Source organism: Oncorhynchus masou, unplaced genomic scaffold (genome assembly GCF_036934945.1).
Source record: "Oncorhynchus masou masou isolate Uvic2021 unplaced genomic scaffold, UVic_Omas_1.1 unplaced_scaffold_545, whole genome shotgun sequence".
NCBI classification, from domain to species: Eukaryota; Metazoa; Chordata; class Actinopteri; order Salmoniformes; family Salmonidae; genus Oncorhynchus; species Oncorhynchus masou.
Window position 1 is genome coordinate 194,817 of NW_027011865.1, and position 13,594 is coordinate 208,410.

General features: G+C 45.5%; 1 protein-coding gene and 1 non-coding gene across 2 annotated transcripts; one reads left to right on the forward strand and one right to left on the reverse strand.

The window, feature by feature from the left end:
- Positions 1-2,763: 2,763 nt before the first annotated feature.
- Positions 2,764-12,452, reverse strand: LOC135536021 (ras-related protein Rab-11A). The gene is made up of 5 exons (XM_064962417.1): positions 12,296-12,452; positions 11,236-11,431; positions 3,707-3,900; positions 3,238-3,318; positions 2,764-3,105 (listed from the first exon to the last, which is right to left on the reverse strand). Exons 1-5 carry the CDS (start codon positions 12,333-12,335, stop codon positions 2,969-2,971), a joined length of 648 nt encoding a protein of 215 aa, XP_064818489.1. The 5' UTR covers positions 12,336-12,452; the 3' UTR covers positions 2,764-2,968.
- A 225-nt stretch (positions 12,453-12,677) lies between these two features.
- On the forward strand, positions 12,678-12,749 carry trnaq-cug (transfer RNA glutamine (anticodon CUG)). Its single transcript has one exon. It is a non-coding gene; the product is annotated as a tRNA-Gln (tRNA).
- Positions 12,750-13,594: the final 845 nt, after the last annotated feature.

Below are 13,594 nucleotides of genomic sequence, written 5' to 3' on the forward strand. Positions count from 1 at the left end.
TTCCTATTCCTATCTAGTGCACTACTCTAGACCAGAGCCCTATTCCTATCTAGTGCACAACTTTAGACCAGAACCTATTCCCTATATAGTGGTACTACTATAGACTAGAGCCCTATTCCCTATGTAGTGCACTACTTTTCACAAAAGCCCTATGGGCCTGGTCAACAAGTGGTGAACTAACAGGGAATAGGGTGACATTGGGACAAAGATCCAATCTATGTATTTAAAAACATGATGTTTTACTAACAGATGCTTCTTGACACGAATGCAAAACTGATAGACATTCTGACTATGAACACGTGTCACAAGGAGACCAGCAGTACAAGACGAGATGACCACCATGATTCCTATTGAATCGTCACCTTGTCAGCAATTCATTTCATATTATTATTTATTCTTTTCACAGTTTGATATCTCGTCAAATAAAATACGTCAATTAATATTCTCTGGTATCTGACTGTCGGCTGCATAGAATATAGTACAGCATCACATTTACACTAGATCTATACATGCATATTCAAGAGTAGTTATTCCTGGAAGAGAAATACCTAGAATGTGTTGTTTACATATTTCATATGTTTAATGTTGTTTACATATTTTCTGCTTTACTCATCTCATATGTATATACTGTATTCTATTCTACTGTATTCTATTCTACTGTATTCTATTCTACTGTATTTTAATCTATGCCACTCTGACGTTGCTCGTCCTAATACTTGTATATTCCTTAATTCCATTCTTTCACTTTTAAATTGGTGGGTATCGTTCGATATTATTGCACTGTTGCACAAGCCTTTCACTACAACCGCAATAACATCTCCTATACATGTGTGTGTGACAAATAAAATGTGATTTGACTTGATTTAAAGTTGGTTTCGGCCAGAACACTACAGCGGGCATCATTATTCTGTGGTTTGATCACGTTGAAAATAAGAACCTGATGTGTAATTCGACTGACTAACGCTCTTTCAATTCCAGTCAATTCACAAAGTGAAACAGAAATACACTATTCTCTCCCATGTTTTTCAATGAGGAAAATGTGCAATTGGAATTATGTTTATTTTCTGAATTGAAATGGAATGAACTCCCTGACTGACTATAATGCTAGTCACTTCCTGTTACAGACATCTCCGACTATGTTTTTAAAGACGTCTAACTATGTACGCTCAATTTATCCAGAGAGTACAGAAATGTTTAATGGATAAACTTCTATATTGTTTCACCACGGTCACCGTCTAGCCAACTGCATGTTCTGGGCAATGGTAGTGTTCCACATTCAGTCAGAGAGTTCTGATAACTCGGTGATAAATTCAGTCAGAGTTACGATAACTCAGTTAGAGGTTACGATAACTCAGTCAGAGAGTTACGATAACTCAGTCAGAGGATTACGATAACTCAGTCAGAGTCTGGATTCACGATTAACTCAGTCAGAGAGTTACGATAACTCAGTCAGAGATTCGATAACTCAGTCAGAGAGTTACGATAACTCAGTCAGAGAGTTACGATAACTCAGTCATCTTTTAAAGCAAGATAAAAACATGCGAGGCAGCAAAGTGGTGCCATGAAGTGACATCATCGTCGTCATCATCATAACATGCTAAGCTAACCTGCCACAGACTGACTGTAAACAAAGTGACGAATACTGTGTCCCAAATGGAACCCTATGGGCCCTGGTCACAAGTAGTGCACTATATATGGTAGGGCATAGGGTTCCATTGACACAGCTGTTGTTCCTCTACGTGTTAGGTACTTTGATGCCTGCCCTGTCTGTCCATTGGCATGGTTGAAGCCATCCGCAAACAGATCTAATGCCACAAGTCTTAAGCTATTTACAGCAATCAGATCAGTTGTCAAACTCCACCTATCGACAGGGACCAGGGAGCATACATTCTATCTAGTACACTGTGCTTAAATACATCCACATGTTTGGAAGAACCTACCGTTGTCAAACATGACATTATACTAAAAGAGGAGAGCGGGCCGAGGCTAACTGATGGGAGGGGGGGGTCGTAGACAGATACACATCAGAGCATTCTCAGTGTGCTTTAAATACGTACACGCTAGTAGGAAATATGATACAATATTTGAAAAAAATAAAATAAACATAGGTAAAAAAAAATGGAGGAACACACAAAATGGAAGTCATAAATTGAAGAAAATGAAGATAAAAAAATCAGATGAATATATATTAAGACATTTCTGTGTAAGACATGTCAGCGCATCAACAGTATTACATCTACAGTGAGAAATATAAATGACTTCCTGTCTGAAAAGGCTCCGCTGGGGAGCACGACTCCAGACACTGACGAGGCTTCTCAGATCATGATCAGTAGGGAGGGAGAGGAGGAGGGAGAGAGGAAGAGGGAGTGGAGGAGGGAGGGGGGGAGGGGGGAGAGGGAGTGGAGGAGGGAATGAGGGAGAGGAGGAGAGAGAGGGGAGGGAGGGAGTGGAGGAGGGACAGAGGGAGGGAGAGGAGGAGAGGGAGAGAAGGAGAGAGGGGGAGTGGAGGAGGGACGGAGAGAGGGAGTGGAGGAGGGACGGAGGGAGGGAGAGAGGAGAGGGAGTGGAAAAGGGAGGGAGTGTAGGAGGGAGAGGAGGAGAGAGGGAGTGGAGGAGGGACGGAGGGAGGAAGAGGGGTAGAGGTGGGGTACAGGGTATATGAGGGGCTAGGTGGGGGTACAGGGTATATGGTGGGGGTACAGGGTATATGAGGGGTTAGGGGTAGAGGTGGGGGTACAGGGTATATGAGGGGTTAGGGGGGTAGAGTGCATATGGCGGTAGAAGTGGGGTACAGGGTATATGATGGGTTAGGGGGTAGAGGTGGGGGTACAGGGTATATGAGTGGGTAGAGGTGGGGCTACAGGGTATATAAGGGGGTAGAGGTGGGGGTACAGGGTATATAAGGGGGAAGAGGTGGGGGTATAGGGTATATAAGGGTAGTAGAGGTGTAGTGGTAACATGGGCGGGGCTAGATGTTCTGACAGCACTGCATCTTTGGTTTGTTCTCAGTGGGCTGCACCTGGATGTTGACCACATTGTTGCTAGGAGACATGTCGCTCTCCTGACGCTCTGACATCTGCTTCTGAGAGACGATTCGATAGATTTCTGATGGAGGAGAAAGAGAGGGAGAGATGATTAGGTCATATCAGTCTGTCTTGCCAAGATAGCAGATCAAATCAACAGGTGTGACAACACACACACACACACACACACACACACACACACACACACACACACCTGTCAGAATGGTCTGGAAAGCCGTTTCAACGTTGGTGGAATCCAGGGCTGACGTCTCAAGGAAAGACAAACCGTTTTTCTCTGAAGGGAAACAAACAACTCCCTAAGTTAGAGACTGTACCCGTTCTGGAACAAACAACTCCCTAAGTTAGAGACTGTACCCGTTATGAAACAAACAATCCCCTAAGTTAGAGACTGTACCCGTTAGGAAACAAACAACTCCCTAAGTTAGAGACTGTACCCGTTCTGGAACAAACAACTCCCTAAGTTAGAGACTGTACCCGTTCTGGAACAAACAACTCCCTAAGTTAGAGACTGTACCCGTTCTGGAACATTCCACAGGAATGAACGCAAGCATAATTAGTAACATTAAAACATACATTTTTGTGAGACTGCAGCATCATCAATGAAGGAAAGTACAACAACAAAAAACAGAAATGTATGTAGCTTTTTCGGTGGCATCTCTAACCTGCGAACGCCCGAGCCTCGTCGGTGGGCACGGCCCGGAGGTGACGCAGGTCACTCTTGTTGCCAACCAGCATGATGACGATGTTGGTGTCTGCGTGGTCCCGCAGCTCTTTCAACCACCGCTCCACATTTTCATAGGTCAGGTGCTTGGCGATGTCATAGACCAGCAGGGCCCCCACCGCGCCTCTGTAGTACCTGCACCATGACATCATCAACAGTGGAAAAAGAGGTCCATTTTAGACCCTCAATGGGCTTTACAGTACCCCGGTCTAGACCCCCAATGAACTTTACAGTACCCCGGTCTAGACCCCCAGAGAGCTTTACAGTACCCCGGTCTAAACCTCCAATGAGCTTTACAGTACCCCGGTCTAAACCTCCAATGAGCTTTACAGTACCCCGGTCTAAACCTCCAATGAGCTTTACAGTACCCCGGTCTAAACCTCCAATGAGCTTTACAGTACCCCGGTCTAAACCCCCAATGAGCTTTACAGTACCCCGGTCTAGACTCTCAGAGAGCTTTACAGTACCCCGGTCTAGACTCTCAGAGAGCTTTACAGTACCCCGGTCTAGACCCCCAATGAGCTTTACAGTACCCCGGTCTAGACCCCCAATGAGCTTTACAGTACCCCGGTCTAGACTCTCAGAGAGCTTTACAGTACCCCGGTCTAAACCTACAATGAGCTTTACAGTACCCCGGTCTAAACCTCCAATGAGCTTTACAGTACCCGGTCTAGACTCTCAGAGAGCTTTACAGTACCCCGGTCTAGACCCCCAATGAGCTTTACAGTACCCCGGTCTAGACTCTCAGAGAGCTTTACAGTACCCCGGTCTAAACCTCCAATGAGCTTTACAGTACCCCGGTCTAGACCCCCAGAGAGCTTTACAGTACCCCGGTCTAAACCTCCAATGAGCTTTACAGTACCCCGGTCTAAACCTCCAATGAGCTTTACAGTACCCCGGTCTAGACCCCCAATGAGCTTTACAGTACCCCGGTCTAGACTCTCAGAGAGCTTTACAATACCCCGGTCTAGACTCTCAGAGAGCTTTACAGTACCCGGTCTAGACTCTCAGAGAGCTTTACAGTACCCCGGTCTAAACCTCCAATGAGCTTTACAGTACCCCGGTCTAAACCTCCAATGAGCTTTACAGTACCCCGGTCTAGACCCCCAATGAGCTTTACAGTACCCCGGTCTAGACTCTCAGAGAGCTTTACAGTACCCCGGTCTAGACTCTCAGAGAGCTTTACAATACCCCGGTCTAGACTCTACATTTATACATACATTAATTCATACATACATTCATAAATTCATACACTCATAAATTCATACATTCATACATACATACATTAATTCATACATACACACATACAGAAGGTATTCATACCCATTGACTTATTCCATATTTTGTTGGTTACAGAATTGATTAAATGTATGTGTTTTTTTCTCACCCATCTACACACAATACCCCAATAATGACAAAGTGAAAACATGTTTGTAGAATTTTTTTGCAAATGTAATTGAAAATGAAATACAGAAATATCTAATTTAAATAAGTATTCACACTCCTGAGTCAGTACATGTTAGAATCATCTTTGGCAGCGATTACAGCTGTGAGTCTTGAGATGATGTGGTCATTCAGAAATTAATGTTAAACTCAATCATTGCACAGAGTGAATCCATGCAACTAATGAGACTTGAGTAAAAATGTGTTTAATCGTAACATATTTAGGCTTTGCTATAACAAAGGTCGAATACTTATTGACTCAAGACATTTCAACTTAAATGTTCTTTATTAATTTGTCAAATGTTCTAAAACCTTATTCCACTTTGACATTATGGGGTTTTGTGTGTAGACCAGTAACAAAAACATCTCAATTGAATCCATTTTAAATTCAGGCTGTAACACAACAACATGTGGAAAAAGTCAAGGGGTGTGAATACTTTCGAAGGCCCTGTAGAGATTCTTCACCTCCAGCTGCACAAGGTCACATGATGGTAGAAATGGTTCAAATTGATTTCAGTTTTCCTTAATTGAAATCACCGGCCACTAGGATCACCACTTCTAGATTATGGCTTTATACAGCTGGTTGAGTGCCAGTATCAGATTGTGGTGGTAAATAGACAGCATGCAATGCCCCAATGGCCCAATGCAATGCCGTAATGCAGTGGCCTAATGCAACGGCCTGATGCAACGGCCTGATGCAACGGCCTGATGCAACGGCCTGATGCAACGGCCTGATGCAACGGCCTGATGCAACGGCCTGATGCAACGGCCTGATGCAACGGCCTGATGCAATGGCCTGATGCAATGGCCTGATGCAATGCCCTAATGGCCTGATGCAATGGCCTAATGGCCTGATGCAATGGCCTGATGCAATGCCCTAATGGCCTGATGCAATGCCCTAATGGCCTGATGCAATGGCCTGATGCAATGGCCTGATGCAATGGCCTGATGCAATGCCCTAATGGCCTGATGCAATGCCCTAATGGCCTGATGCAATGCCCTAATGGCCTGATGCAATGGCCTGATGCAATGTCCTAATGGCCTGATGCAATGCCCTAATGGCCTGATGCAATGGCCTGATGCAATGTCCTAATGGCCTGATGCAATGCCCTAATGGCCTGATGCAATGGCCTGATGCAATGCCCTAATGGCCTGATGCAATGGCCTGATGCAATGCCCTAATGGCCTGATGCAATGGCCTGATGCAATGCCCTAATGGCCTGATGCAATGCCCTAATGGCCTGATGCAATGGCCTGATGCAATGGCCTGATGCAATGCCCTAATGGCCCGATGCAATGGCCTGATGGCCTGATGCAATGGCCTAATGCAATGTCCTAATGCAACGCCCTAATGCAATGCCCTGATGCAACGCCCTGATGCAATGCCCTAATGGCCTGATGCAATGGCCTGATGGCGTGATGCAATGCCCTAATGCAATGCCCTAATGGCCTAATGCAATGCCCTAATGGCCTAATGCAACGCCCTAATGCAATGCCCTAATGGCCTAATGCAATGCCCTAATGCAATGCCCTAATGGCCCAATGCAATGCCCTAATGCAATGCCTAATGGCCTAATGCAATGCCCTAATGGCCTAATGCAACGCCTAATGCAATGCCCTAATGGCCTAATGCAATGCCCCTAATGGCCTAATGCAATGCCCTGATGCAATGCCTAATGGCCTAATGCAATGCCCTAATGCAATGCCCTAATGGCCTAATGCAATGCCCTAATGGCCTAATGCAACGCCCTAATGCAAAGCCCTAATGGCCTAATGCAATGCCCTAATGCAATGCCCTAATGGCCTAATGCAATGCCCTAATGCAATGCCCTAATGGCCTAATGCAATGCCCTAATGGCCTAATGCAATGCCCTAATGCAATGCCCTAATGGCCTAATGCAATGCCCTAATGGCCTAATGCAACGCCCCTAATGCAATGCCTAATGGCCTAATGCAATGCCCTAATGCAATGCCTAATGGCCTAATGCAATGCCCTAATGGCCTAATGCAATGCCCTGATGCAATGCCTAATGGCCTAATGCAATGCCCTAATGCAACGCCCTAATACAATGCACTAATGCCCTAATGCAATGCCCTAATGGCCAAATGCAATGCCCTAATGGCCTAATGCAACGCCCTAATGCAATGCCCTAATGGCCTAATGCAATGCCCTAATGCAATGCCCTAATGGCCTAATGCAATGCCCTAATGCAATGCCCTAATGGCCTAATGCAATGCCCTAATGGCCTAATGCAACGCCCTAATGCAATTCCCTAATGGCCTAATGCAATGCCCTAATGGCCTAATGCAACGCCCTAATGCAATGCCCTAATGACCTAATGCAATGCCCTAATGGCCTAATGCAACGCCCTAATGCAATGCCCTAATGGCCTAATGCAATGCCCTAATGGCCTAATGCAACGCCCTAATGCAATGCACTAATGGCCTAATGCAATGCCCTAATGGCCTAATGCAATGCCCTAATGGCCTAATGCAACGCCCTAATGGCCTAATGCAACGCCCTAATGCAATGGCCTAATGCAACGCCCTAATGCAATGCCCTAATGGCCTAATGCAATGCCCTGATGCAATGCCCTAATGGCCTAATGCAATGCCCTAATGCAACGCCTAATACAATGCACTAATGACCTAATTCAATGCCCTAATGGCCTAATGCAATGCCCTGATGCAATGCCCTAATGGCCTAATGCAACGCCCTAATGCAATGCCCTAATGGCCTAATGCAATGCCCTAATGGCCTAATGCAACGCCCCTAATGCAATGCCCTAATGGCCTAATGCAATGCCCTAATGGCCTAATGCAACGCCCCCTAATGCAATGCCCTAATGGCCTAATGCAATGCCCTAATGCCTAATGCAATGCCCTGATGCAATGCCCTAATGGCCTAATGCAATGCCCTAATGCCCTAATGCAACGCCCTAATGCAATGCCCTAATGGCCTAATGCAACGCCCCTAATGCAATGCCCTAATGGCCTAATGCAATGCCCTAATGGCCTAATGCAATGCCCTGATGCAATGCCCTAATGGCCTAATGCAATGCCCTGATGCAATGCCCTAATGGCCTAATGCAACGCCTAATGGCCTAATGCAACGCCCCTAATGCAACGCCCTGATGCAACGCCCTAATGCAACGCCTAATGCAACGCCCCTAATGCAACGCCCTGATGCAACGCCCTGATGCAACGCCCTAATGCAACGCCCTGATGCAACGCCCTGATGCAATGCCCTAATGCAACGCCCTAATGCAATGCCCTAATGGCCTAATGCAACGCCCTAATGCAATGCACTAATGCAACGCCCTGATGCAACGCAACGCCCTAATAATGCAATGGCCTAATGCAACGCCTAATGCAATGCCCTAATGCAACGCCCTGATGCAACGCCCTAATGCAACGCCCTAATGCAATGCCCTAATGCAATGCCCTAATGCAATGGCCTAATAAATGCAATGCCCTAATGCAATGCCCTAATGCATGCAATGGCCTAATGCAATGCCCTAATGCATGCAATGGCCTAATGCAACGCCCTAATGCAATGCCCTAATGCAATGCCCTAATAAATGCAATGCCCTAATGCAATGCCCTAATGCATGCAATGGCCTAATGCAATGCCCTAATGCATGCAATGGCCTAATGCAACACCCTAATGCAACACCCTGATGCAACGCCCTGATGCATGCACCGCCCTGATGCATGCAACGGCCTAACGCAACGGCCTGACGAAATGGCCTGATGCATGCACCAGCCTAATGCACCGCCCTGATGCATGCACCAGCCTAATGCAACACCCTGATGCATGCACCAGCCTAATGCAACACCCTGATGCATGCACCAGCCTAATGTAACACCCTGATGCATGCAACGGCCTAATGTAACGCCCTGATGCATGCACCAGCCTAATGTAACGCCCTGATGCATGCAACGGCCTAATGTAACGTCCTGATGCATGCACCAGCCTAATGTAACGCCCTGATGCATGCACCAGCCTAATGTAACACCCTGATGCATGCAACGGCCTAATGTAACGCCCTGATGCATGCACCAGCCTAATGTAACGCCCTGATGCATGCACCAGCCTAATGTAACGCCCTGATGCATGCAACGGCCTAATGTAACGCCCTGATGCATGCACCAGCCTAATGTAACGCTCTGATGCATGCAACGGCCTAATGTAACGCCCTGATGCATGCACCAGCCTAATGTAACACCCTGATGCATGCAACGGCCTAATGCAACACCCTGATGCATGCACCAGCCTAATGTAACACCCTGATGCATGCAACGGCCTAATGTAACGCCTGATGCATGCACCAGCCTAATGTAACGCCCTGATGCATGCAACGGCCTAATGCAACACCCTGATGCATGCAACGGCCTAATATAACGTCCTGATGCATGCACCAGCCTAATGTAACACCCTGATGCATGCAACGGCCTAATGTAACGCCCTGATGCATGCACCAGCCTAATGTAACACCCTGATGCATGCACCAGCCTAATGTAACACCCTGATGCATGCACCAGCCTAATGTAACGCCCTGATGCATGCACCAGCCTAATGTAACACCCTGATGCATGCAACGGCCTAATATAACGCCCTGATGCATGCACCAGCCTAATGTAACACCCTGATGCATGCAACGGCCTAATGTAACGCCCTGATGCATGCACCAGCCAGCAACACCCTGATGCATGCAACACCCTGATGCATGCACCAGCCTAATGCAACACCCTGATGCATGCAACGGCCTAATGTAACGCCCTGATGCATGCACCAGCCTAATGTAACACCCTGATGCATGCACCAGCCTAATGCAACACCCTGATGCATGCACCAGCCTAATGCAACACCCTGATGCATGCAACGGCCTAATGTAACGCCCTGATGCATGCAACGGCCTAATGTAACGCCTGATGCATGCAACGCCCTGATGCAACGCCCTGATGCATGCACCAGCCTAATGCATCACCCTGATGCATGCACCGGCCTAATGTAACGCCCTGATGCATGCAACGACCTGATGCAACACCCTGAAGCATGCAACGGCCTAATGCAACGCCCTGATGCATGCAACTGTCTAACGCAACGGTCTAACGCAACGGTCTGACGCAACGGTCTGACGCAACGGTCTGACGCAACGGTCTGACGCAACGGCCTGACGCAACGGTCTGATGCATTCAGTGCACAAATCTCAGACAGCTGAACTGTGAAATGGACAATTAATGTTTTTGGAAAGTAAAAAAACAATAAAACAGTAGGCTATGAAGTTGTGCATATAGGACACATCGAAACACAAGGAATAGTCTCATGTAATTAGTTATAGGCTGTTTTAAAGGACATGTAAATGAGGCTCATTTGACCAACATCCCTCGTTTATTGATGGCGCTGGCTGCATTGGTGGACGGCCTAATGGCTTATACGCACCCAATGCAGACGGTCCTTTGTAGCTCCGTTGGTAGAGCATGGCAATGCCAGGGTCGTGGGTTCGATTCCCAGGACCACCCATAAGTTAAATGTAAATGTAAGTGGCCTCTGCTAAATGGAATATATTAGATGACTAAGTGGCGTTTGCTAAATGGAATATACTACATGACTAAGTGGGTCTGATAAATGGAATATATTACATGACTAAGTGAGTCTGCTAAATGGAATATATTACATGACTAAGTGAGTCTGCTAAATGGAATATATTACATGACTGTAAGTGGAGTCTGCTAAATGGAATATATTACATGACTGTAAGTGGAGTCTGCTAAATGGAATATATTACATGACTGTAAGTGGAGTCTGCTAAATGGAATATATTACATATAGATGACCGGTAAATTTCTCAAAGGTTCAATAAATAAAATTATTCCCAGTCACTTGTCCAGCTCCAAATATTCCTATTGTAAACTCTGGATCAGCTTACCTTCCCCAATCCGAACATTAACCATTTGTGGGAAAAATGATAAACTGACCCCAGATCAGCATCTAGGGGCAACTTTACCCTACAGCATACTCACGCCGAGGTGATAGCCCGGTAGCGCTCCTGTCCTGCCGTGTCCCAGATCTGAGCCTTCACCGTTTTCCCATCCACCTGGATACTGCGGGTGGCAAACTCCACTCCAATGGTGCTCTTACTTTCCAGGTTAAACTCATTCCGGGTGAAACGAGAGAGCAGGTTGCTCTTGCCAACACCCGAGTCTCCTATCAAAACCACTGGAACACAAAATTAATGGCTGATGAATTCAATGGAATAAAATCTTTATTGACCCCAAAGGTCAGGGCCGGATTACACACACACACACTTCAATTTTTCTCTGCCTCAAGGGCCCCTACGGTTTTGGCCCCAGGGCTTCAACCCATGTAAGCTCCTGCATTAATCAGGCCCTGCCAGAAGGTCAATGTGTAGCAATTACATGGGGATATGACATAGTTAAATCACGTGTAGCTACAAGATGCCATCACATAAAATATCTGACCATCACCAATTCACTTTTGCAGTGACACTGTCAAACATCCACAGTGGTGTGTAGCTAACGTTAATTCTTATGTTAAACCAACTTGAAATAGAAAACAACAAAACAGATAGCCACAACACGTGACATATGTAAAATTTAGATTAAACAGCACAGAAAAAAAAAACAGGAAAGGGAGATTATAACATCACATTATTTATCTACGGATGAATGTAGCTAGATAATAACCAATGTTCGTTGCATGTAGCTAAGATAACCAGCTGGCTAGCTAATCTAGCAATCTAGCTATCTCGGGAAACACCCCGACCTCACTTAATCATACAAAAGTCAGCATTGTTTAGAAACAGCTGCTAACCTATTAACGTTAGGCGTTTGGGTACCTAACGTTGCAATCCAACTGCTTCACAATTTATGTTTATAATTTATCATCAATATGTAGTTTTCGTTTATAAAACAAATAATGTATCAGAGCTATTCACACACCTATATCATACTTCACAGACACAAATTAAAAGGTTTCACTGTTAACGTTAGCTAAACAGCTGCCTAGCTAACGTTAGCTACCTAGCTGGCTTTGATATCGAGGATCATGCTGTAATGTTACCTTTAAACAGATAATCGTATTCATCATCTCTGGTTCCCATTTTCTAAAAGATAAATAGGAATATTTCGTTTGTATAAACTGTTTAAAATGCGACGATTTAACAAATAGATTTTGAAACACAGCTAACTAACGGCGACGGGTCTGTTTTCAGACTGACACTTCCGGGATTGTGTTGTGACGTTGGCTAGCTATGGGAGGGGGAGCAACAAAAAAGCAAACCAACGGCCGATATTCATTGCTACGAAAAGAATTGCAGACACTTCAAATAGAAATGCACCAGTGAAGTAGTAGTCCGCCACATAAATTAATCACTACAGTGCAGTGGTATTCTTATTACATAGATAACAGTTATATACATAATAGGAAAGAAGTTGGAGCACGGGGTTCTATGGTGTAATGGTTAGCACTCAGGACTCTGAATCCTGCGATCCGAGTTCAAATCTCGGTAGAACCTATGTTTTTTTCTCTCAGAAACGGCGCAGATCCACAGAGAAGAAATGTTCTGATGAGAAAGCCGATCAAAATACACTACGTTTATAAAACATCACGAATACCTGCTCATTCCATGACTAACCAGGTAAGTCCAGTTGAAAGCTATGAACCCTTTCTGATGTCACCAGGAGAAGACAGGTTAAATAAGGATGTTTAAGCCTCGAGACATGGAATGTGTTTCAGTGCGTTTCAACATGGTATGGTAGTAGATGCCAGTCGCACCGGTTTGTGTGTCAAGAACAGCAACGCAGCTGTTTTTTTATACACTCAACAGTTTCCCGTGTCTACCACCCAAAGGACATCTAGACAGTTTCAATCAAGAATGGTCCACCACCCAAGGGACATCCAGATACCATGACACAACTGTGGAAGCATCGGAGTCAACATGGACCAGCATTCCTGTGGAACGCTTTCGACACCTTGTTTATTTTTTTGACCTTTATTTAACTAGGCAAGTCAGTTCAGAACAAATTCTTATTTTCAAAGACGGCCTAGGAACAGTGGGTTAACTGCCTGTTCAGGGGCAGAACGACAGATTTGTACCTTGTCAGCTCGGGGGTTTGAACTTGCAACCTTCCGGTTACTAGTCCAACACTAGGCTACCCTGCCGCCCCTTGTAGAGTCTATGGGCCGACGAATTGAGGCTATTCCGCGGGGGGAAAAACGGGTGCAATTTAACATTAGGACGGTGCTACCAATGTTTTGTACACTCAGTGTATACCTCCACATACATTTTTTTTTATAAAATAAAATATTGGATTTTAAGAATAATGTGATTTACCACTAGGTGGCAGCATAGTTCTGATT